At 45.4% G+C, this 24,817-nt stretch overlaps 2 protein-coding genes across 3 annotated transcripts in view; one reads left to right on the plus strand and one right to left on the minus strand.

The window, feature by feature from the left end:
• Nucleotides 1-24,817, plus strand: part of LOC119375492 (spectrin beta chain, non-erythrocytic 2) — a 220,566-nt gene that overhangs the window by 117,252 nt on the left and 78,497 nt on the right. For both annotated transcript variants that reach the window (XM_049411038.1, XM_049411039.1), the window contains exons 17-31: nucleotides 13,206-13,428; nucleotides 15,396-15,502; nucleotides 16,369-16,455; nucleotides 16,537-16,599; nucleotides 16,721-16,851; nucleotides 17,172-17,231; nucleotides 17,618-17,744; nucleotides 17,857-17,921; nucleotides 18,667-18,748; nucleotides 19,176-19,253; nucleotides 20,014-20,141; nucleotides 21,002-21,161; nucleotides 22,056-22,133; nucleotides 22,214-22,353; nucleotides 24,422-24,545. In XM_049411038.1, the coding sequence (XP_049266995.1) occupies nucleotides 13,206-13,428; nucleotides 15,396-15,502; nucleotides 16,369-16,455; nucleotides 16,537-16,599; nucleotides 16,721-16,851; nucleotides 17,172-17,231; nucleotides 17,618-17,744; nucleotides 17,857-17,921; nucleotides 18,667-18,748; nucleotides 19,176-19,253; nucleotides 20,014-20,141; nucleotides 21,002-21,161; nucleotides 22,056-22,133; nucleotides 22,214-22,353; nucleotides 24,422-24,545 (1,653 nt within the window). The remainder of the gene's footprint in view (nucleotides 1-13,205; nucleotides 13,429-15,395; nucleotides 15,503-16,368; nucleotides 16,456-16,536; nucleotides 16,600-16,720; nucleotides 16,852-17,171; nucleotides 17,232-17,617; nucleotides 17,745-17,856; nucleotides 17,922-18,666; nucleotides 18,749-19,175; nucleotides 19,254-20,013; nucleotides 20,142-21,001; nucleotides 21,162-22,055; nucleotides 22,134-22,213; nucleotides 22,354-24,421; nucleotides 24,546-24,817) is intronic.
• Nucleotides 1,697-11,610, minus strand: LOC119375496 (beta-3 adrenergic receptor). Its single transcript, XM_037645682.2, has 3 exons — nucleotides 11,319-11,610; nucleotides 9,456-9,689; nucleotides 1,697-2,601 (listed from the first exon to the last, which is right to left on the minus strand). Exons 2-3 carry the CDS (start codon nucleotides 9,660-9,662, stop codon nucleotides 1,807-1,809), a joined length of 1,002 nt encoding a protein of 333 aa, XP_037501610.1. The 5' UTR covers nucleotides 9,663-9,689; nucleotides 11,319-11,610; the 3' UTR covers nucleotides 1,697-1,806.

Here is a 24,817-nt window from a genome sequence, read left to right on the forward strand (position 1 = left end):
TTTCAGTGAACTTGTGTTGTTGTGTTACGGCAATAAAATTTTGAAGGAAAGTAACGCAAAAGTAATCGATTACACTTTTGTAATTGTTCCGTTACTTCTGTGGGTCTGTAATTGACCACTGTAATCCATTATGTTTTAAAGCAAGTAATTGTAATTCAAATCGCTTACTTAATTTTTGTAACGTGTACAAATCTGGTGTTAGGAGATCACAACAACAGCTGCTTTTGGTGGCGTAGTTGTCCGCTGCCACCGCCACCCCTAACCGCTAACGCCCAAAGTGAGAAAAAAAAATATCCAGGATAGGATGGGATTTGTGTTTTCGAATCTATGATTTTTGTGCGAGCCGGAGTGCCGATTTGCTAGAACTGATTTTTTATCTATGCTGTTACAATGAATATCGGATATAACGAACTAATTTATGGTCCAAATGCTACTTCGTTATAAGCAAGGTTCCACTGTAGTTGGGCATAGAAAAGGACGTGTAGGAAATCGTGCAATTGCCTCATCGTAGAATAGCATGAAAAATGGGCAGGGACAGAGACGTGGACAGGGCACAAGCTAGGCAGATGTATTGTCCACATAGCCTGTGTCCCTGTCTAGCTTTGTGCTATTCTACAGTGTGATCGTACCAACTAGCTCGGCTTTTCTTTCTACTACTGCCCTAGACTCGGACATGATGCATTGTTAGTACCATATAACTTGTACGTAGTCATAGCATTACGATTCTTAATGTATCTTATTGTATAGCGTAAGCCACCTTGACTGAGGAAATGTCAAAACTTTCGAGGCTGAGGCCTTGGCTCGTTTAGAACGAAACTGGGTCCTCCTTAACCAGTAATTAATAAAGCAGACCCAAGCAGATGCTGTCAAAATTCTTGACGTTACGATGATCTATTCTTGAAACAATGTTGTTAATCACCAGCCGTGTTTTGTTTACTGCATCTTTTCTAGCTTATAAAACCCAACCCATCGTGGAATAGCTACCATTTTGCTGTTAAAGCAACACTGTTTGCTAACACAGCTTGATTAATGTTTCTATTTAACTTCCCTTTAACCAGCAAATCGCCAAGCACCACCCGATGTGGCCGTTGGAACTTAGTTCCAGTGGAATTGCGGCTTGGATGTTTTAGTGTCAGGAAGTAAATGCCGGCTGCTTAATTATTGTACTACTGCAGTGATATAAATACCCACGCTTCAGTTGGTAACCTCACAGAACAGCTTCTGACCAGAATTGAGTCGTGGTTTTGTACGCCTGTGCAGAAGTCGGAACGCCTTCTTAACAGACGATCTTGAGGACGAACGGCTTTCCGGGCAGTCTTTTATCATTTTCAAGTCATTGTGTTTCCAACTCATTTGACACATTCCACACATTCCAGAGCTAAACACTGTGACATGTCATTAAGACATCATGAACGCTTCACTCGGCCCGCCTTAGAGGCTTCGCATTGAATATCTCATTGAAGGTATTCTTCAACGTATTGAAGAATACATTCAATACGTTGTTCGATCTCCTATTTTATGTCTGAAATTTGATGTTATGTAATTCCGGATTTTCTCACACACCTGTACTTGTCCTACTCAATTCATGTCTAATGCAAATGCTAGATTGTTCGTTACATCGACTCCTTCGAGCACGTTCTCTCGTCTCGCAGGTTTTTTCTACACTGGATATGAATGTGCGTAACACTCTTTAGTAGCCATCATCGATGGAGGCAAATTAATGTATTCTTCTCTACGTAAACTCTACGGGCATACAAGCACAGCAAAAGCATTTTCCAGTCTCTGTCTCTCGTCTCTTTTGGCCACTCACACCGAAGCGCTCCACAGCAGTCTGTGTCGTCCACTGCGCGACAGTCTGCACAGCGCCTCGTGAAAGCTCTTGAGTCCGATGGAATACACAAAGGGGTTCACGACGGACGCTAGGAACTGCACCACGGTCGAGAGCATGTCCAGCCAGTCCGGAATGGCCTTGGGCCCGAGCAGCACCTTGACGAGCTTCGTGCAGCAGAAGGGCGTGATGCAGACGAAGAAGATGACGATCACTGCCAGGATGCTAACGAGGATCTTCTGGTTCCCCTGCCCCGCCCGGCGCCGGAACGACGACTGGCGGGACAGCGTTCCATTGGAGGCACCACCTTTCGGCACCACCACCACTGGCGGATTCACGACCGAGTTTGAGCGCAAGCGACGCACCGACGCGAGGATGCGCGCATACTGCACGAGCACAATGGCCGCTGGCGCGGCGAAGCAGAGGGAGAAGGTGACCGCGTAGTAGATGACGTGCTCGCGTCGCGGATGCCAGTCGACGTCGCAGACGATGTTGTCGAACTGGTATGCGGTCCAGTCCAGAATAGCGGGCACGACGGCGAAGACGATGCCGAGTGTCCAGGGTAGTGCCACCATCTGTACCAGGCGGCGCCACGTGCAGTGCTGGACATACTGCAGCGGCTTGTGGATGGCCACGCCACGGTCGAGCGCGATCATGGCGAGCGTCACACTTGATGTTGACGTCAGCCAGTAGTTGAGGATGCCGTGGAAGGTGCAGAAGCCCGGGTTGTCCAATGGCCAGCCATCGTTGGTCAGTGCGCACACCGATGGCACCTGCAACAATGGATGTTCGGGCTGTTAGCGGAGGCAGTGATGATGAAAAGTTCACTTGAGTGAAGCTCGGGACTTTTTTGAATAAAACTTGTCATTGGGCTAGTTGGTACATGCTTATTGAAATGCAAAAGGACGTGTAACTACAGGACTCGAGACAGAACAGATAAGGGCTCTTTTGAGGGGAAATACCCTTTTGAGTACAGTAGACTCGTTAAATGGAACTTGAAGGGACCAGGGAAACATGTTCCATTGAACAGGAGTTCCAATTACTGAGAGATGAACAGGGTTGTTTAATTCAAGTATAAAACCAATCATACTAGGGGCAGTTGTTCCACTTAAGCAGCAATTCTGTTTAATAGATTTCCATTTACTGTGAGTCTACTGAATTTGTACAGCTTTGTGTTTAAGAGTTAAAACTCTGAAAACTTCCGTTGTTGACTTGCACAAAGTACAGATTGCTTCACACGGGTAGAGAAAAGTGAGAAATAAGTACACGACTTATTAATCTGTGCCAAGTATACATTCAAGACATTGAATTCAGACTGAGAAGTGGTAACATCATTAATGACAGGTGCCAGCCTGTGTGGTATGTAAGTTTTGTTTTGTTCTGACGTTTTTTTTAAATGTTGACATAGCACCTTCACAGATTCCATGTCTTTCATGGGAAATTTAAGAAATGAGCACTGCAAGTGTCACCCTTGCCCAACAATGATTTCGATAACACATGCTACAAAAATAGTAATAAAAAGTAATAATAAAAAGTAACTGTGATAACCGGGTAGTCCTGGGCCATGCCGGTCACCGGACCAAATCACACACACGTACGTTGGCGGGTTACACACATGACTGGCCGGTCATGTGCGCCGTATTTATTTCCTTGCAACATCGACGCCCCCGGGCGCCGGAACGGCAAACTAATATTATCACATCCCTCCCCCCTTTATTAATGGATGCAAACAATTTGTTCAAGGTGAGTAGCGCGATACTGGTCGTCGAATTCTGGCACTTCGACGCAGGACAGGAGTACTGGGTGTTGTGACAGCAAGTTCCGTTTCCCTCGCCACGTCTTCCCTGGGATCTTGCCTAGACTCGGTGTCGTGAAGGCGATCCGGAGTTAGCTGCCTCTGACCCACGTCCAAGCTTGGAGCCAGACCTGTAGCTACTGGGCTGCCCGACTCTTGGTTGTCTGCACTTAGTTCCTCAGGGGGCTGGCGGATGTGATCCAGATGTCGAGTTAAACGCCGTCCGTCCTCCAGTAGAACATCCATGGACGAAGTGCGTTGTTCGGTGACGACTGCAGGGAGCCACGCAGGACCTGGACGGAAGTTCCTTGCGAACACCTGGTCACCAGGGTGACCCAAAACCCTGGGTCTTGTTCCTTGGTCGCATCTGATTTTCTGCTTAAGTTGCTTCTGTAGCACCTTAGTCCTGAGGTCTGGGTGTAGCAGGTCCAACGCAGTCCTCAGCTTCCGCCCCAACAACAGCTCCGACGGACAGCAACCCGTGACCTCGTGAGGCGTTGACCTGTAAGTCAGGAGCATGCGGGCAATTTGAGTGCGAATATCTCCAGGGCCAGCCTTCCGCAACTTGTTTTTGACCGTCTGCACTGCCCGCTCTGCAGCACCGTTAGACGCTGGATGATACGGTGGCACCAGCATTCGCCTCACCCCGTTTTTCTTGAGGAATGTGGAGTAGAGTTCACTGGTAAATGCTGGCCCATTATCCGACACGACCACATCTGGAAGGCCTTGGTTTGCGAACATAATTCGCATGCAGGAAATAGTTGCTTCAGCCGAGGGTGTCGAGACCGGGAACACTTCAATCCACTTAGAGAAAGCATCGACTGCGATAAAAAAATAGGTGTTCCTGTAAGGACCGGCATAGTCCACATGCAGCCGTGACCACGGTTTCTCCGGGAACGGCCAGGGCATGACAGGCACTGGTCGTGACACTCTTTGATGCTCCTGGCACATACGGCACCTTTGAATGGTTATCGCTATGTCGTTATCCAAGCTAGGCCACCACACATGGCTACGCGCAACTGCCTTCATTTTGGACAGTCCTGGATGACTCTCATGCAGCAACTGGAGGACTTCTCTTTGTAAGGATTTTGGAACAATGACTCTGTTGCCCCACAATAGACAATTCCCTTGCACACTCATCTCATGAAAGCGCGTCTCGTAGGGTCTTCCCTCTGACCCTAGGTTTGTCTGGCAGCCTGACCACAACGCTGCTCTTACTTTCGACAGCACCGGGTCTCTGGAGGTAGCTGCCGCAACAGCATTTGACGACAGTACCCCCGGGTATGCTCCTTCGAGCATTAACACTTCGGCAGGGCAGTCAACAACAAATTCGGCAGTTGGCAGAGGTAGCCGGCTTAACCCGTCGGCATGTGCAATTAGTGAACCCGGCCTATACTTCAGGTCGTAACTGTACCCCGACAGCAGCAAGGCCCACCTTAGCACTCTCGGAGAACAGGATTCGGGAACTGGTTTGTCTGCTGCGAGCAGGCCGAGCAGCGGTTTGTGATCTGTGACGGCCTCGAAATGCCGGCCCCATAAGTACTGCCTGAACTTTGTAACGCCAAATACAAGGCTCAATGCCTCCTTGTCTAATTGGCTGTAGTTTTTCTCCGCGGTTGCCAGGCTGCGGGAAGCAAAACCAATGGGGCGCTCTTCTCCAGATGGCTCTCGCTGCGCCAGTACTGCTCCAATACCGAAGGGAGAGGCATCAGTGACAAGCACAGTTGGCTTTCCTGGGTCAAAGTGTGCCAATATAGCAGCAGAGGCCAATAGCTCCTTGCTTCTCCGAAATGCCTGCTCTTCATCAGTTTCCCAGCGCCACGGTGTTCCCGACGCCAACAAACTATTGAGCGGCTGTAACACGGCAGAAAGGTTTGGCAAGAATCTTCTGTAAAAATTAACCAACCCGAGGTAACTCTGAAGTTCCTTGACCGCTCGGGGTGCGGGGGCTTCCAGCACTGCTTCAGTCTTAGCCGGGTTTGGACGCAGCCCAGCCGCACTAATGATATGACCCAAGTACTGGACTTCTGGTTTCAAGAATTCGCATTTGGATAACTTCAGCCGCAGTCCCGCGGTTTTCAGGCGATCCAACACTCGGCCCAAGTTCTCCCAATGCTCTTTGTCACTGGTTCCTGTGACCAGAATATCGTCAAAGTACACTACGACATGGTCAAGGTCGTGCAAAAGATTTTCCATCTCTCGCTGAAATATAGCTGGAGCTGATGAAACCCCGAACGGCAGCCTTGTGAATCGGTATAACCCCCTCGGAGTGTTAATGGTGACTAGCTCTTGGCACTTCTCATCGAGTGGGACCTGCTGGTAGGCGTCTTGCAAGTCAAGCTTTGTGAACTTCTTGCCCCCTGTAAGCCGCGCAAAAAGTTCCTCAATCCTAGGAATGGGGTAGGACTCGACGACTGTCACCGGGTTTATGGTAGTCTTAAAATCGCCGCAGACCCGAACCCGGCCGTCGCGCTTCAATACAGGAACGATGGGCGCGGCCCACTGAGACGTTTTCACCGGTTTGATAACGCCTTCCCGTTCCATCCTCTGTAGTTCTTCAAAAACGCGATCACGCAAAGCAAATGGTATCGGACGTGCCTTGACAAAACGTGGCTTCGCGCCCTTTTGTACGGATATAGAAGCTGCAACGCCGTGAAACGTGCCAAGCTGCTCCGAAAAAACTTCGTGATATTGGCTTACCAGGTCTTCCGTAGACTTCACGACGTTGACTCCCTCCGTCTGAGCGATGCCTAGCTTGAAGGCCTTCATCCAGCTTCGTCCAAACAGCGTAGGACACGCCCCTTTCACGACAAATAGTGGCAGCTGGCGCTCCTTGTCGCCAAGTTTGACCATTGCTTCCAGCTTTCCCTGGACGCGTTTCATGTCGCCGAAAAAACTTCTCAGCTGCACACTCGATGGCTCCAACGGCACCGACGGAAAAAGCTCGGCGAACTTGCCTTCATCAATGGTCGACACACTTGCGCCGGTGTCCAACTCCATATCGAGCGTTACGCCGTTAACTTCAACCGCTATGCGCATTGGCTCCGAACTAGCTGTGTGAAGCGTCCACAAGTCGAAAACTTCGGGCTCTTCAGCAGAGACAGGCAGGTCGCCCAGGTTGTTCACGCGACTAGACCGGCTGCGACTAGACTGGCTCCGGTCGACATTTCTACTCCCCGGCTGAACTCTGCAAACTCTTGCAAGGTGCCCTTTTTGACGGCAGTTGTGACAGATCGTGTTGCCGTGCCTACACGAACGCGTAGAATGACCTCCCCCGCAACGAAAGCAACAGCAATCATTTTTCCCCGAGGCGACAACGTTCGCTTGCTCCGGAGCTTCGTCAGATAGTAGCTGTGCTTGCTGACGGCTCAATGCGCGTGAATCTTTACGCGCAGCTTCCATCGCTACGACGGTGTCCTTCGCAGTTTCGAAGGTTAAACACGTCGTTTCCAGCAGCCGTGTTTGCATGGTTACGTCATTGATTCCGCTGACTATCTGGTCGCGCAACATGCGCTCTCGAAATGTTGCGAAATTGCAGTCTTCGGCTAACTTCTTCAACGAGGCAATGTAGTCACTTACGGTCTCCCCCTCTTTTCGATGCCTTGAGAAAAACTTGAAACTTGCCACTACTTCTGATACGCGGGGGGCGTAGTGCTTGCCAAGTGTAGTAAAAATTTCGGTCAGTCCTGCTTGGGCGGGCCTGCTTGGTGCTAGGAGGCCTCGTAGCAGAGAATAAGTCTCTGGACCGCAGCATGTCAAAAATACAGCTGTCTGCTTGTCGCTCGGGATGTCGTTCGCGATGAAGTACAGCTCGGCCCGCTCACGGTATTCCGCCCACTCCGATGTACTCGGGTCGAACGAATCCAGCTTCCCCACGACAGGCATGACGACTTGCGATTGTGCTGTGCCCGTGCGGTTCGTCAGTCGACCTCGTCGCCACTTGTGATAACCGGGTAGTCCTGGGCCATGCCGGTCACCGGACCAAATCACACACACGTACGTTGGCGGGTTACACACATGACTGGCCGGTCATGTGCGCCGTATTTATTTCCTTGCAACATCGACGCCCCCGGGCGCCGGAACGGCAAACTAATATTATCACAGTAACTACAAGCAATAGCTTTGTCGCACATCGCTTTACTCACTATTTACCTTACATGACCAGCAGCTCTCAATCTGAAGGCCATAGCACAAGTGTCGGAGCACGCACCTAGTTTCCCAAACGTGTTATGAACCGTGCATTCACAAAGCGTCAGGAGCAGCTGTTGTGTGGTCCGCGACCTGCGTATGGTAATTTTCTACTCAAGCGCGACCTTGTCGCGTTTGCCGACCACAGCTCGCTCGTGCGATGTACCAAGCCACGCGCACGCATTTGAGCGATGGCACAATGTGGGTGCTGCACTGGTTTCAGTGCGTTAGTTATGCAGCGTACAGCCACGCGCCAAGCCATGCGGATCAATGGGCTTGTGCCACGATCATTGACAAAGCCTGTGCACGTGTAGAGAGCTTGTGGAGTGTAGCGTGAGGGTGAGTTGATTAGGATGCAATGGCAGGCTAGTTTGTTTTGTGTGTGCTTCGTATGCGTGGTGATACACGTAACTACGATATTAGTATGCACATTATGTGGCACAAAAAGGCAGTTGATGACAGGAAAGAGAACAACTCTGGTATCAGAAGAATAACTGCAACCAAAGGGCTCTACTTTCTAGTTTGTGATGACTGCATGAGGCCAACGGACAATAAGGCCAGGGAAATCGTAGGGGAACGTTAACTGTGATGCTTAATCAAAACGTTAAAGTGAGCGTAAGGACAACTGTCCACTGGTGGGAGCTGAATCCACATATTCTGCATTACACAAGCGATGCTACAACTTAGCCATTGTGGCACCCACCTGCTTTCTTAGGTATCTGGGTATGTGTACTATCACTAGCCTTGAGAATGTCAGCCAGTAACCAGTCAAAGTCATGGTGGCAGATGTTGGAAATGACACATAGACAGAAGTCTGCAGTGACATGAATGAAAAAAAAAAGTTACTTTTTCTTGTTTTAAGCGCATATAAGAAGATGCTGCACATGTAAGAATATGATGTGCATGTAAGAAGATAGCTATAACTTGCGGAAGGGGCCTTTGTTTAGAATAGTAACATGCCATTGACCATAACAAGTTTTGATTCGCTCACCATGACAAAAGTAACTGCACTGTGCCATTTAATTGGCATAGCAAGTTTTCATTTGGTCGCCATGACAACAGTAATCACAGCACACCATTGGCCATAAAAAGCTTTAGCTTGCTTACCACGACAAGTGGTCACAATGTGCCACTGGCCGTAAGAAGTCTTCGTTTGCTCACCACGACAAGAATAATCATGTGTCATTGGCCATAATAAGTACTTGTTTGCTTACCATGACAAGAGCAATTACAATGCACTGTTTGCCGTAATAAGTTTGTGTTAGCTCACCGTGACAAGAATAATGGCATGTCATTGGCCATAACAAGTTCTTGTTTGCTTACCATGCCAAGAGCAACTGCAATGCACATTTTGCCATAAGTTTCTGTTCGCTCACCATAACAAAAATAGTCAGAATGTGCCATTGGCCGCTGCAATTCTTTGTTTGCTCACCATGACGAGAGTAATCGCAACGTGCCACTGGTCGTGCGAAGTCTTTGCTTGCTCACCATGACAGGTGTGATCACAATGCACCACTGGCCGTAGCAAGCCTTCGTTTGCTGACCATGACAAGAGCAATCACAATGGGCCATTGTCCATAACGAGTCTCTGTTTTCTCACTATGGCAACATGTCATTGGTCGTAACAAGTCTTCGTTTGCTCACCATGACAAGTGTGGCCGTCAGGAGGTCGGTAATCGCGAGACTGACGACCAGCAGGTTTGAGCGGTGCTGCTTGACATGCTCGTCCCAGAGCGAGACGAAAAGCACCAGCAGGTTCCCAAGCACAGAGATGCATAGCTCGGCAGAGACCAGCACGGCAGCCACGGCACGCTCCGTGTCGCTGGCCCTGCTCACCACCGTGCTGTTCATCGGTGAGGGCCTCGCCAATGTCAGGTTCTGCAAGACCATAGATTTATGCACTTTTCTCGTTGGAACATAAATAATCAATATCATACGTAGCTTGAGCGAATTAACTCGTATGAGAATTGTCGCGGTATTGCAAGTCTTTCTTCATTTTGAAATAAGCGTGAAGCCAAGTAGGTTCCTTGAGAGAAAGCGAGGTAGGTTCCTTGGGGAAATAGCTTCGCAGAAAAAAACAAATACGCTAATGCGAGTAAGTGAGACGACACAAGCGCTTGTGTTGTCTCGCTTACTCCATCCTCGTCTAAGTGTGTGGTATTCCTATTACATCTAGGAAACAACACAGCAAGGGAACGCTTTTTTTTCCCTTGTGATGGTTTTTGTCTGGCTGCTGAATGAGGGGCTGTACCTAAACCGTGAATTTTGTACGACAAGTGTTGTCTCACGCATAGGCTAAGCCTGGGTGGAAACAGCATGATAACTGTGCATTGTCAATGCCCGTTTGATATGTCTCTAATGCTGCCTACATTGCCCATATATGGGTTAACCAGTCGGAAAGCAAGCAAGCATTTAACAAAACTTGATGTTTTTGTGACTCCACGTTGAAAAGCCGTTGATGACAAAAAATGCTGCTTTGCAAATTTAGATGGGTTAGCCAGATTTTCAGAAAAATGTTCCATTTTTTTACACTTGCGTAGAATATGTCGTATAGTTGTTGAAGGACATTTTTATAGCATCGCACTTCTGATTAACATGACTGAAACGCTTTACGGTGACAGAGCCTGCGCAGGGAAAAAAAAGACAACTGCGTCAGCTCTGGTCCAAGTAGCTGTGATTCTCAAAAGGATAGACTGTTGGGCGAGTTGGTAATTCATTCTGGAAACAAATAGCGCGAAAAAACGTGGGACTAGTAGAAGAAAGCAACAACAATGCGCTTGTCCTGTTGCTTTCTTCTACTAGTCCCACGTTTTTTCGCGCTATTTGTTTCCAGAGCGATTCTCAAGATACGCTAATCTCACTATCTTGAGCTTGCGAAAAGCATTTGCGTGGGATATCGAAATCAAGCCCAAAAGGCCAGATTACTGCTAGGTCAGAATGGTCAGATGAAAGGACGGAGAGTTTGTGAAAACAGCGCATTTTCACAAAGGTCTTTCAAGCATTGTAATATGAAGTTAACAAGAAAAAACAAAAGTGGCTTTGCATTTACTATAAGAACCGCTACAAGCTTTTACCTTTAGACAAGAATATTCCTAGTGTGCGTCGATGTCATTGAGGTGTGGCTCGGAAATGGTGCATAAGCAAAACGACATTTCTTTCGCTGTTTTAGCTCATAGTTTATTTGAGCATGCAAATGTGCGCAGTTTGACAAGCAAAATGTTCAGTTGTGGCACAAATCGTCCCCTGCAGGAAAAAAACGGCTTTCTATTCCTTCGAGAAAACCAAGAGGCTAGTTGCAAAGGGTCCCCCTGTAGCCCCCACTTATCTCGTCGTTGCAGCGGTCCCGCTACCGTGTACATTTCTTATCCGTACTAATTGTGTTTACGACACCAAGCGTCGTTCTTGCGGACGAGCACGGCGGGGTTGGTGGATGACGGGGCAGTGCAATCCGCCGCGGACCGAGTCTGCTAGAAGAGCGAAATAAAGAGAACGGAATGGCGCACTTACTCGGAACCTAAAAGCGACGCCACGAGGTTCCACATTTTTTGGCCGTCACCCCAGTCGCCGACTGCACCGCACTCGCACTGAGCCATGGTCACGGCTACGCTCGGTTCGGCAGCGGAATCGGTGGAAGCGGCTGCATCGTAACGACGGGGCGCACCGTGGCGTTTCCTCTCGCCACCGCGGCTCTCAGCATTGGGCACACGCATGGCTGCCGGGCGCGAAGCCGTTGCGAGATAAGACTGCTCCCGCTTCACGCATCAGCGGCTGCTGTGGTTACTGAGCTGCGCAGGAAGGTGACTGGTGTAAGTGGGGGTCGCTAAAGCGGAGGCAAGCGATGGGGCGTGTCGCTAATTACACCCCTCCTCCTCTCCACCTCCCTCCTCCCCACGTATGCCTCACTCATGGCACCTTGCGGTCCTTGTTGTTGTGGGTAGCTGCCGTGCCCCCCAAAACTCTTCTCTTTACCCTTTCTCTCCTTCATCATAGGCTTGGGAGATTCGGTCCTCGCCCCTCCGTTCTCTCCGGTTGACTTAATTTTATCAGCGGTCTCTACGATTCCGCGGCCGACTCGAGCGAGCAGGCGTCAAACTGAGGTTGTTGTCACGCGGGCTTGGTCTCGCTCCCCCCCTCCCCCTCCTCCTCGTCTCGTGTTGCAGGAAAGGGAGCTGAGGCATCGGTCGGGTCTGGGTGCGGGGGTGAAGGCTTCTCGAAATCATGAATCAACGCTTCTCGGTCTCGGGAAGGAACCTGTTTGTTGCGTTCCGGACTGTTGACCGTTTTTACGCAACCCTCATAGAACATCGAACTGCAGAATGTAGTACAGCGAAGCATGGGACAAGCAGCACGCGACAAGTATTGTCCCGTGTTTACTAGTGAAGCCTTTGTGGAGTAAGACACTGGTTGCAAAAACCACCTATGCTTGATTCCTCATTCAAGACAAAGCTGTAAATGGGCTTTTAGAAACTGTTCACGGCAGAGAAATTTGAAAAAGCAACTGAAACCCTTAATTAGTACAAAAGGAACCAAAAATACAGTTAATGACATGGTGATAACCACAAATGGACTCTGCCTTTTTTACTTGCCTAACTTGCAATTGGGCGCACCATATTCCATTAACAGGAGCGATCAATGAATCATCGATAATCAGCCTTTTTTTCTAACTAGTATTAAGCTCGCTTTTTGGCATTGTACATTTGACGAACCAATTAACGGTGGCACTGTCACAGTTCAAATGAAGGCAACATGAAAGATCTACATGCTGGGGCTTGTGATCTAGAGAACCTTTTGTACATTTTCCATGTCATATGATCGTCACAATAAGGTACACAGAACTCCAGCCAAAAGGAAATGAACTGTTTATTGGGTGAACTTGTGCCCAGCAAAAGAAGTAATACTCAAAGTGCAATGATAGTGACGATCACAATCGTCAGTCATCGAAAAATCGATAGTCGGTGGAACATGTCGACTTTTGTACGTGAGTGATAGATGATTTCAGCATTATTGTTTGTGCTAACGTTATCTCTGGCACAAACTCGACTACTCATGTTGTGCGTGCAGTTTTATCAGAACAGTCTAAAACTACCTCAGAGTCTCCCAAACATTGCAGTGTGGCCTGCGCCGAGTGCTGAAAAGAGTTTTCTTGTGGGCACTCGCATAAAAATAAAGAAGTGAGCACGCATGGCACTACACACGAACTGATCATGCCAATGCTGTCTACAGGAATAACTACACCACCATCAATTGGGCAAGCTACCTCACAGAAAAGCTGTCTTCATAGTTATGAAAGAGGTTTATTGTCATGAAGAGATCGCATCAAAGGTGTTTGCCATGTCATAAATTGGTGTGTGGAAGATCTTGGTTTGTACGGTGCATTTTTGTATTGTCACGCAGATCATGACTCTGCTGAACCGCACCAATTCCGACTGGTGGAACGTCCGCCAGATGGATGGTGAGGAGGGCTTCGTGCCAGCTAACTATGTCCGAGAGGTGGAACCACGGATCGTCCAAAAGACGACGAAGAAGCCTGTCAAGGTTGCCGAGCGCCACCGCGTCAAGAAGGTCGTCATGAAGCAGCAGCCCGTCAAGGTCAAGAAGGAGAAGCAACTGTCCCCTCGTAAGTTCCAGATGACCACTCAATTTCTTTTTTCTTTGCGTTGTTTGAGCAATTGGCATGTTTGTGTCGATGTCTGTGGCAGCACTGTTTTTGGTATCAGTGTGGAGATTTCATAGATGTTTCTTCAACGTTCACTATTTCACTCGTGGAGCTTTTAACAGTGCCTGAACTAATTATGTTTTACAGCGAAAGCTGTCATAAGATCACAAGAGGCGATTTTGGTGGTGTAGTTGTCCATTGCCACCGGTGTCCTTGACGGCTATCGCTCACAATGAGAAAAAATTATCCCGGATCGAGCGGGATTTTAAACCAGGCCCTCTACATGGTAGTTGAGCATTCTACCACAGAGCCACGCTGGGGCTCGAAACTCCTTCTCAAAAAAACCCTGCACAGGCGCCATTTCGGGCAAGGGATCAGGTTAACGGACGTGATATGGCATTAGTAGAAGAGTAAAATAACAACCAGGCATCACACAATGCGATTTGGGTAATAATTGAATGGTTTAAAGCTTCCCACTCTTTCAAAGGGTTCAGCCATAATACTTCATCATATCAGCCACAGCGCAGCCAAAGTGCACATAATGCCTTACAGATGTGTAGCAGGTACCACGTTTCTCCACAGAATGACGAATAATGGCATAGTGGGTGCTTCCCTACTTCATGAAAGTTACGATGATTTATGGCGGAGTGGGTACCTTGCAAGTTGCTTGTATTAGTTTCCCTAAGAGCACTTACAACGAGCTCTAGAAAGGCCGCTCTTCTAGATTTCGCTGTGACTGTGCTACTACATGTTTGGCGCAGGCCTGGCTTTTTGTTTGTGTAACTGTGCTTCCTTGACTCTTTCAAACGCCACCTATGAAGAACTATCCTTAAATACGTCAAATCGGTACAATATTATTTCAAAGCACTCTATATTCTATTGCAACAAAAATAATGTCAAAATATACCAATTTATGCCTGTTATAGTAATTAATTATAATCAAACTGTAATTAAATATATATTTATTCTGAAGTCATTCATGCTCTGTTTTTTGCTAAATATAGAGTCAAATCTAAGGCTAGAAACACAGTGCAAATTCGTTTTTGGTTATGCCCATTTTCAGCAAAGAAAAATTGCTTTTGACTTGGCTTGCGGGAAGCGGAGCGTCGAACGACTCGTCTAACATGGTAGTGCCTTCAGCAAAGTGACCATATGCAACAGTGCACTAGGAAATGAAGTTAAATGAAGACAAATTTATTATGCAGGAGCTTCAATTCATCTAAAGCTCAATGTATCTTGCTTTTTCGTAGCCCCTAGTTGACACAACTATCAAAAACAAGTGGTGTACACAATTGTGTACATAGCGTCTCAAAGTGTTAAACATCATACTGTTTTTACTTCATCGCTGACTTCGCTGTTTCATAATGTAGCAGTAAAAGTAATCCCAAACTGCAAAAGAGACATGGGGTCATCAACTAGGTTTCTGCCTTCTGACACGAGGCAGTCGTGAATCGTCGATTTTCTTTCAAGTTCTTGTATTACGAGTTGTTGCCTATTACCAGCGCTACCATAAATGCAATGCTCAACATTGCTTTCACAGTTTCTTTATCATCAAGCGTTCGCGTCTTTCCTTTGCACAAGTGACACTCATTAGATAACGTCACCTCGATGACTGTAATCTATACAGTTTAGCCCTGTGATAACCGAGTCTTGTTCAATGCAAGAATACCTTTGTTTTTTCTAGCACTCATTACGGGCTCATATTTGTTACTGGTTGATATTGCCAAGGAAACTTTACATTTACTTCGTTATTTCAATATTTCATTATAAGCGCTTTCGTCATGCCGAGGTTAAACTGTATCTGATTGAACAGGCAAGCTGCATTTTAAATATTCGCATTTGTATAGCGTGTCGATAGCAACTGGCTAAGTTTTAGCGTAAAGAAAAAAAGCTCATGACTCCGCTTGTCACTGTACTGCACGTTTCAGAAAAATCACCTAAGCAGAATGGCAGCAGTCCTAAGGACGGCAAGGGAGTCCAGCAACGCCAGGAATCCATCGAAGCCTCCTACCAGAACCTGTTGTCTGTGTCAAAGGTATGGTCTGGTTGGTCACTATATAGGCTTACCTCAGTTAATACTATTTTGATGGCATCGACTGTTGTATTGTATGTCAAGTTCCTGCTTAGACCATAAGTGTGTATGTGGGTTGGTTCTTTTTTGTGTATTTTTACACACTTCAAGTGCTTTCATGCTACTTTGAAGAACTTCAAACCCCATTCTATTCTGGCATAGTTGGATCGCTGGAGTAGTATACGAATAGTCATAGAAGCTGTAGACTAGTGAAATGCTAAGAATGCTTGCTAAGCACTTAAGCTCACATCATAGTGTGTTGTTGGCCGAAAAATCTGAGCAAATCGCACTTGAAATCATCGCAAGTTCTTAGGTTGTGCAGTGTCATCAGTGTTAAGTTGTGCAGCTGATTGTGTGTACAGTCATATCTGAAAGAAAAAGCAAAAAAAAAAAAAGAAAAAAAACTGAAACGGGCAGCTTGTGAACGAGCAAATCGAGAATCATAAACCCAACCAAAACTTGTTCATGCATCTGGTGAACTTATTAGAAACCATCTAAACTCATCACTTGAACCTGCTAGCTTTCTTAATTGTGTTTAGGTTAACTATTAGTTTGGCTAAAGAAGACTGCGAAAGCCAAAACTGAGTTGATTGAAACACCTGCACATTAACAGTAGCCAGCTGCTTGTTTAGACAAGGTTGGTATACTCATCTGTGCATGTCAGTGGGATGTGTTTTCATGAAAGCGATTGGATGTTACTCGTAATTACTTTTCTAATCTTTTGTCATTTGACTATTGCATTTCATGACATGAAAGCTACGAACGTCTCTAGCTCGCTCACAGCGTCACCTGCTGAATATATGTGTTCTTGTTATCTATAACAACTGCAGGAGCGTAGACATTACCTCGAAGATGCCATCCGACTGTTTGGCTTCTTCAGGGAGTGCAGCGACTTTGAAGCCTGGATGGTCGACAAGGCAAGAGATAGTTTCCCATCTTTCTCTGCAACATAGTCCAACCAATGTTTGTATGATGCGCTGACTCTTTCCTTTTCACAGGAGAAGATGCTGACGGTAGAAGATCCAAAAGAAAATGTCGAAGTTCGCAAGAAAAAGTTTGAGGTTAGTCTCTCTTCTTAGCCACATCGTTGTTGCAGCTGTTGTTGCTAGTCCAGTGACATAAGCGTTGTTGCCTAACTTGTTAGTCGATGTAAGACACGGCGATGCTCTTTTGGTTTCGTAGAACTTCTTGACCGACATGTCCGCGAGCAAGCTGCGAATGGATGAGATCGACCGGCAGGTTGGAGAGTTTGTCCAGAACAAGCACAGCCAGCTAGACGCAATCCGCAGTCGCAGCCGACAGATACACAGCAGGTAACGTACACTTATGTTTGTACTTTTACTATACAGTTATTGTATCGCATACGACTTGCAAAACGTTTACTGTGCGCATTTTACAATGTTCGTTGCTTATGACTTGTCGTTTGTAATTACTACATAAAACTGTTGACAGCAAGTATTTGTTTTACGTAAGTATTGCAGCCAAGGTGTGTTGTTTACTTCTACGTTTTATTGCTTTGATGCACAGTATGCAAACCGAGCACTTGTCGATATTTGTTCCTGTTAACTTTTGTCATTTGGGGAGCTGTGATCAATTACGTCCATGTTTGTGGCTACCCAATGTGACATTTCAGGTGGGACCGGCTGAACCAGCTCAAGACACAGAAAGAACGAAGTCTAGAGGGCGCCACCAGGTAAGTGCTTGCAAAGCTGTGTAATCTTTGATGTCAAGTCTAGCAAAAATATTTTTTTTAGCGCTGGACTTCGCAAGGGCACATTAGGACAATGTGCACGTCCAGAAATAATGTATGCAAAACAAAAACAATTCAGAAATATTGCAGGGGCATGTTCATGGAGTCGAGAATCAGAGTTATAGTATAATGAACACCGTGAGAGGGGGAAAGCTCGGTCAAGCGTGGCGGAGAATTAAGCCGCATGACAAAATTTTGAAATTTGCATGCACGAGATAAAGTAAGCAAGACAGGTGTAGTTGAAGGTGACCTGGAGAGTCTTTCTTCGCGCAGTGCATATAGAACACGTTGATCGCGATAACAATTGTATTTCATGTTCTTTATTGCAGCGTGGAGTTGTTCCATCGTACCTGTGACGACGCTCGCGACTGGATGGCGGAAAAACTTCAGAAAATTGACATCGACGAAGTAGGCCGAGACATGAAGACTGTGCAGGCACTGCAGAGGAGGCATGAGGTGGGCACCCCGTTTGTGTGTTGTTTTTTTAATTCTGTGCAGTATCATTTTGAAAAAGTTGTTGTCGTTTTATTCTTACATTGGGCCTCTTCATGTGCCTTCTGTATTTCAGAATCTTGAACGCGAGCTGGCTCCTGTGGAAGAGAAATTTAACAGGGTTAACCTCCTGGCCGACTCGTAAGTTGTTTGGTGTTTGTTCATAGCTTCTGTGAACAATGCAGTGTGTGTAAATTATTGCGCACAGATAAAGTATTCACAGTTGTATGCATCGCCGTGGGTTGTGTAACACTTAATTGCTTCACTAAACTTTTGCTTCACATTATCGCCTGTGTGCACATTAGATGTGCTTATTGTTTCAGTTCCATGTCCTGAAAACTAATGCAGTTACTAATGTATGCTTGTAGAATGTCAAATAAAATCAGCTTAACTGTGTTGCAACACGTATTATCCTGAAATCACTTTCCACATTATTGCACTGTATTATAAGCTACCCATATCAACTACATTATATTGTATTTTTTACCACCGCTGTCAGAATTTCTCGTTTTATTTGTAAAAATGTGCAATGGCTTTGGCGGTGTTATTCCTGTGAATTGAGGACTTCAGAAAATTTAATGTACGTTTCATGGGATTGGAGTGGCATTACGCAGATGTGCAAGCAATTAGGAAAATTAATCTTTGTTCTTACAATCATCAAAACAGTGTATAAACAGCGGATGAATACAAGTTGACATAGTTATGTTCACCTGCTCTAATTTCGCAAAGGGCACTGTACATTACATTAGAGCATAATTTTTTCTTCCTTGATATTAAGAAAACCTACATTAAATCATACGCAGGTTGTGTAGTAAACATGGTTGTTCCCAGTACCTTTTGCTATTCTTGCATAATGTATGCAAATTTTTATTATCTCTTCCTAAAGGGTAAAAGCTGCTTACCCAACCGAGCGAACCAACGTGGTGAAGAGACAGGGTGAGCTGCAAGGTCTCTGGGACCAAGTCAAGGTAAGAACAATCCAGAGTAAAAAATAAAAAAGCCGTTACAAATGTCGAAACAAGGGGCGATAGATTGCGTAAGACTGTGCCATTAGAGCAAGCTTAAAAGCCTTGCTCCAACACAACCCTTTAACTCTGAGTATCTGTGTACGTGCTAAAGTGAACATACTGTACTTTCTCATGTATAAACCATAAAAAAGAAGAAAACTCGAAGCTAAACTCCGTGCGCAATTATATGTGAATTTCAGTGTCTAAGGTGGCTTTAGGGCAATGCTACACGGCAATGCATGGAAGGTTGCTGCACGGCAATACGTCGGAACCTTTCTTTAAAGTTTTTCTGCAGGTTGTAGTTGGTGGTGCAGGTTTTAAGCAGGGGCAAGTTATACGCAAGACAATACGGTATACTCAGTGTGTTGATGACGTCACTTCATTACAGGATCGAGCTGCCGAGAGACGTTCGAGGCTCGAGGATTCCATGGGACTTCAAATTCTTGCAAACAGTGCCAAAAGCTTGGTGAGTAATCGACTTTCTGTTTGTCATCCTTCAGAATGCAGTAATCTCATCAGTTCTGAAGCGGCGTTTCCGACATGCCTGATGATAGCAAAGAGAGCACTTCAAGGGCTCACACGCATGATGGATGGATGGATGGATGCGAAACTTTATTGTAAGCCCTGAGGTGCACGACTCAACGCGCAGCGGGCCGCTCCCACGCGTGATGCATCTTTTTTAAAGCACACGCCTGGTACACCACTGAAACGATGGCAACTGTACAGAGGAATGTGGTTGCATGTTCGTGACGAGCTTGCTGGGTTGCAAGGCGACAGGCGCTGCCGTGGCACAAATTATTATTCCTTCACTTGTCAGCATACTCTTAGTATTACAGAGTGACATTTTACTCGTGTAACACAATATGAAAGTATAATTCTACCGCATGATAATTAACTGAATATGTCAACATTGTGTACAAGGCTACCACCAGTTGTTGGCATTGATTGTCAAAGCGCCAAAATTGATGGAAGGCAACACCATCTGTAAGGAACCAAGCTTTACGTCATGTCACTGCGCTCTCTATAGTCTATACTTGTTGGGTTGTGGGAGTGCACATTACGTTGCCTTGTGGAGCTATTTCTTGTTTCACGTTAACAAGAATTAGCAGTGGCGTGATTTGCATGGGTGTGTGCACGTAATGAAGCTTGAAACATGCATTGTGCACCAGTTGCACTGGAAATCATTCGTATGTATCAGCCTTAACACGTGCCATATCTTTGTTCAGCTTGCGTGGGTGAGCGAGGTGAAGGTCGCACTGAACAGCTTTGAGCCTGCTCGAGACGTGGCGACGGCCGAGGACAACCTCAAGAAACACCACGACTTGGGAGACGACATTCGTAACCATGAAGATGAGTAAGTGCTGCATTTTTTTATAACTTTTGTGATTTGTTTAGGGTTGTGCTAATGATGAGTATGTTTCGAGACAGATTGAGCGTTGCAGTAGGCTGTAGTTACCCTAGGTTAAGAGCAGTGGCAATGATGTGATACATGCTCAGAGATGTGGTTGAACGTTACAGCTAGTAGTGGCCTGTCACAGCACTACATTATCATTGCTTCTGACAAGCTAACAAATTAAGTTGCTAATTTTTTTTCTCAATGCTTAGTGATGAATGTTCATTGACATCTCAGCACGATAGCCATTCTACTGGGTCATTGCAACTGACCCCATAGAATGGTGCCATGGAGAGGAGTTTTAAAAATTCTATTCACTCTGAAGGTCTTTGATCTTAGTAGGTGGGCTAAGTAAACAGACACAGCAGAGAACGAAAAAATAAAGGACACATGACATATTGTGCTCGACGTCATGTGTCCTTTATTTTTTTCGTTCTCTGCTGTGTCTCTCTTCACTTAGTGCACCATTTTTTCTAAATGAACAAACACCAAGTAGCCCACCTTATAGCTCTACGCTGGTTTCGGTAGTATTGCTCCTCTAAGGTAAGCCACTTGTTGTACAATAAGTAAATAGTCTGAGAACAGTCAATGAAATAAGGATTACCTCTTTGAGCATGTGCAGTGCAACAGACAGGACAGCAGATGGAAGGTGGACACACAGTGCCCTCTATGTGTCCATCTTCCATCTGCCTCCTTGTCTGTTGTACCAGCTAACTTGCCCACAGACCCTCGTGAAGGGCAGAGTTCCTGCATGACTTCTTGGAAGAGCTCAGCAGCAGCATGTTAGCGAGGGTTGTTAGAGCGTTGACTTGTCTGTGCAGGTTTGCCGACATCCAGGCACTGGGCGAGAAGCTGCTGCTGAAGAACAAGGACAATGAGGAGATGAAGGCGACGTTGAAGCAGCTGCAGGATGAGCAGAATGTGATCCTCCGAGGGTGGCAGGAAAAGCTCGACTATCTCCGGCAGGCCGTTGACCTTCAGGTACTTCATAGTTTTCCTTGTTGGTTGAATGGAGGAGTGTTAATCTTGGATACAGATGCTTATTATGTTTGCACATAGATTTCAAAGTAGGAATAAGTGGTAGATTCCAGAGGGGAAAGAGGGGGGAAATAGCGTTGGGAAGGCTCTTGAGGGAGTATACATTTAGATGCTAAAAGGGGTGCAGACACAAATGTTGCATCTGGTGCAATAGTATGTTGACCCTTCCTGCCTGACACTGGCTCCTTCCAGAAACATCGTTCATGTCTAACATAATTAACAAAGCTATTCGTAGAAAATGAAAATATATAAGCCGGTTCTTTTCTTTTTTTTTGTAAATGAATGTGTGCAATATTTTAGTTAGGCTGCGATATATTTTATATGTAATGCTGTTTTTCTGTACTAGGTTAGCTGTCCATGCTCCCTTTATGTTATGGGTGTTGGTTTGTTCAGTTTGAAGGTGTAGGTTTATACCATCGCTGCACACTGCAATTGATTTGCATTTTGTTGACTTGATTTTACACCACACGTCTTCTATGTAGCTTTACATTGTCTGAGTGTTGTGTTAACACTACACTTGGGGCACTATAAGTGTGTAAGTTGCACAAAGCTAAGCAGTATCTTTTATCTTAAAGACACAAGAGAACTAACCTTTCTACGTTGCCTGCAAGACTTCATTGTCAGCGTGGCACTGTAATAACTTGACTTGCCGTACAAACTCTGTTTACCTACTGCTTATCTGTTAGCCACGTGTCTTAGGCTAACCAGACTTTAACCTAAACTTTTGCTTAATGCACCTCGCTTACAAAAGGTCGACATTGTGTTAATCATTGTGTTAAAGCTGAGCCTAGGTACAGCATGATTTAGGCCCGGACGTCTTGTCTTCGTTTTTTTCAGATGTTCAACCGTGAAGCTGACCAGATCGACAGCATCACAAGTAGCCATGATGCACTGCTGGACTTTGAGGACCTCGGGGTAAGTTTACCTTCTCTTTTTAATTAAATTGAAGGTTTCTCATACGATTAACCAATTGTGACCAATTTGCGTGAATGCAGACCACCCTGGATGACGTCGAAGCACTGTCCAAACGTCATGAGAACCTCATCAACACCCTATTGGTTCAAGACCAGCGCGTTGCCGCCTTCAGCGGCATGGCCGACAAGCTGATTGCTGCCGGGCACTGCAAGAGCAAGGAGTAAGAATGGTTAACTTTACTGGCTTAGTAACAGTTTTGGTTATTTCTGTTATCTCTGGCTGTATAAGTGTTCCGTTGCTCAGCAGTGGTACACGAACCTCGATTCAATGAAGTCCTCAATATAACAAACTGTTGTTATTGTCTGTGACCGTGAGACATGAATGATACTGTGCAACTTCGGCATATCACTATAATTCAATGCGCAATATAACAAACTTCATTATTGCGTATTATTAGAGCTGTGCGAATAGCAAAATTTTGGGTGCGAAGCGAATTCGAATAATAAAGATTGAGTGCGAATCGAATCGAATAATTTCGAATAATTTTCGAATATTTCTCAAACATTTTTCGAATAATTCGAAGTGAAATTACAGAAAAAGTTGCAGAGAATCCCTAAGTATGTTCTTGTGAGATAGCAACATGAAAGTGTTTCTTTTCGCTAGGTTGATGAAGCGCTGGTGGGGTCATATTTCATAGTTGTCTTTCGTATCAAGAATCAGGCAATGTAGAGGCCGAATTGTATTAATGTACATGATTTGGTGCAACCAAAGTGTTGCTGACAACACTTTACGCGTGATAGGCAGAGATGCCATTTCCTCAGCCTCTCCTCCTCTTTCACCTGCTGTGGAAGGCCAACTGATGTGGCGGACAAGGGTGTGCTCCCTTCAAGTCCGGAGTTCCAAATCTGCCTCGTAGACGTCGATATATAAGAACATCTGAAATTTTGGATGCTAAAAAGCTTCGGCGTCCGATTTTTCGGACTTCCTGCCCAAATTTCTAGTCCAAAACAGCATTGATTGTGCCCCCACCTCTGCCACATCTTTGATCTCCATGTTGCAACCAGCGTTTTCTTGAGTTAATACATTTGCGACCGTAGCAGAGATTGAAAGGCAGCTTTGCCGGAATACCGGGGTGTGATGAGGTGAAGCATATTGAAAATCTAGGGACCACTTCTAACCGGACTTTGTCTCTTGGCTAAGTTCGACCGTAACGGAGCTTGAAAGGCAGCTTTGCCACAATACGAGTGTAATGAGGTGAAGCATATTGAAAATCTGAAGGGGTCACTTTCAACCGGACGTTGACTGCATTTGTCTTTGGGAAGTTCGAATAGTTCGAATAGTAAAATTTCAGTGCGAATCGAATCGAATAGCAAACACTATTCGAAAAATATTCGAAATTTCGAATATTCGCACACCCCTACTTATTATTTCTTATCACAAGAAACAAAGGAGACTGACCAGCTGTTGGGCAGTTGTAATCAGATGTTGACATAACAAAATCTGTCATGTGATAATGTTTGTTACTTCTATTTGCAAGTGAGAAAAGAGATTGCCTAGTTGACGGGCAGTGGGTATCCAGTCAAACCTAATAATAGCGAAGTTATCAATGTAACAAACTTTTTTTGATCACCCAGTTTTAGTTAGGTTGAACAACATTTACTTTCTCCTTGTGACATTACGAAAAAATTTGGTTCCACAGTTTCAATTTTATGAAGTTCATATGTATTGCATGCATCTGGGATATTCACCTCTGCAAAAATAGTTTTTGCAGGCAAATGTTTAAAGAGCCACAGAAAAAAAAATTGTTTTGCTGAATAGCTTCACCAAACATTGCATACTTTTCCTGTGTCTGTTATTCGGGCAGGGACCGAACCTGGTCGCAGGTTCGGTCCCTGCCCGCGGCGAGCTATCTTTTCGTCCACTTTTCTTTCTTCACAATTACCTTACAATTATTACTAAAAAAAAAAAAACATCCCCTATACTTTCCTTGGCATTATTGTCTGTTAGTTCTCATTAATGTTATTCATTTTTGTATTTCTTGTATTAATATTTTGCAATAGATGATTATATTGGATTATTTTGCTATACATACTGTATCTTGGTTCTGTATTCTAACTTAATTTAAGCTGAGTGCACCTTATGAATGTCATATTCAATTTTTTTTTTCATTTTAGCGTGCTAATTATCACAAAAACTGTACTGTTACTCTTCTTATACTGCTTTCTGAAAAGCTTACAATATTTCGAAGAAACAAGTGAATGTGATCTCACCCTAATCTCTCTTCTTAGGATCGACAAGCGACGCAACCAGGTCGTCGCAAATCGTCAGGCAGTGAAGGACAAGGCGTACAAACGCAAAGAACTCCTCGAAGAGTCACGGGTCTACCATGAATTCAAAGCAGAATCAGCTGAGGTGAGATGATTCAATCGATAAATGAGTCGATTGATTAATAGTTTTAATATTATTAGACATTAACTTAATTACAAAGTCTTTTTACAGTGTTAGACTGTTTGTAATTTATAGCATAATGACGCATGCCAAAACCAAGTTGTTGAAAGCATACACCATTGTGCATGCTTTCACCTTATCGTCATTTGTTTATACTACTTTGTTACATGTTGTTTAATTGCAGCGTAACACACACACTCGTCATTGGCATATCATGCCCTCTTACTAGTCAAATA

The sequence above is a fragment of the Rhipicephalus sanguineus genome, chromosome 11, assembly GCF_013339695.2.
Source record: "Rhipicephalus sanguineus isolate Rsan-2018 chromosome 11, BIME_Rsan_1.4, whole genome shotgun sequence".
Taxonomy (NCBI): Eukaryota; Metazoa; Arthropoda; class Arachnida; order Ixodida; family Ixodidae; genus Rhipicephalus; species Rhipicephalus sanguineus.

Excerpts from the sequence above, each read along its gene's own strand:
- LOC119375496 (XM_037645682.2), bottom strand. The coding sequence starts at position 9,662 with ATGAACAGCACGGTGGTGAGCAGGGCCAGCGACACGGAGCGTGCCGTG. Across the intron at positions 2,602-9,455 it reads TGACGGCCACACTTGTCATG|GTGCCATCGGTGTGCGCACT; the intron begins GTGAGCAAACGA and ends CCATTGTTGCAG.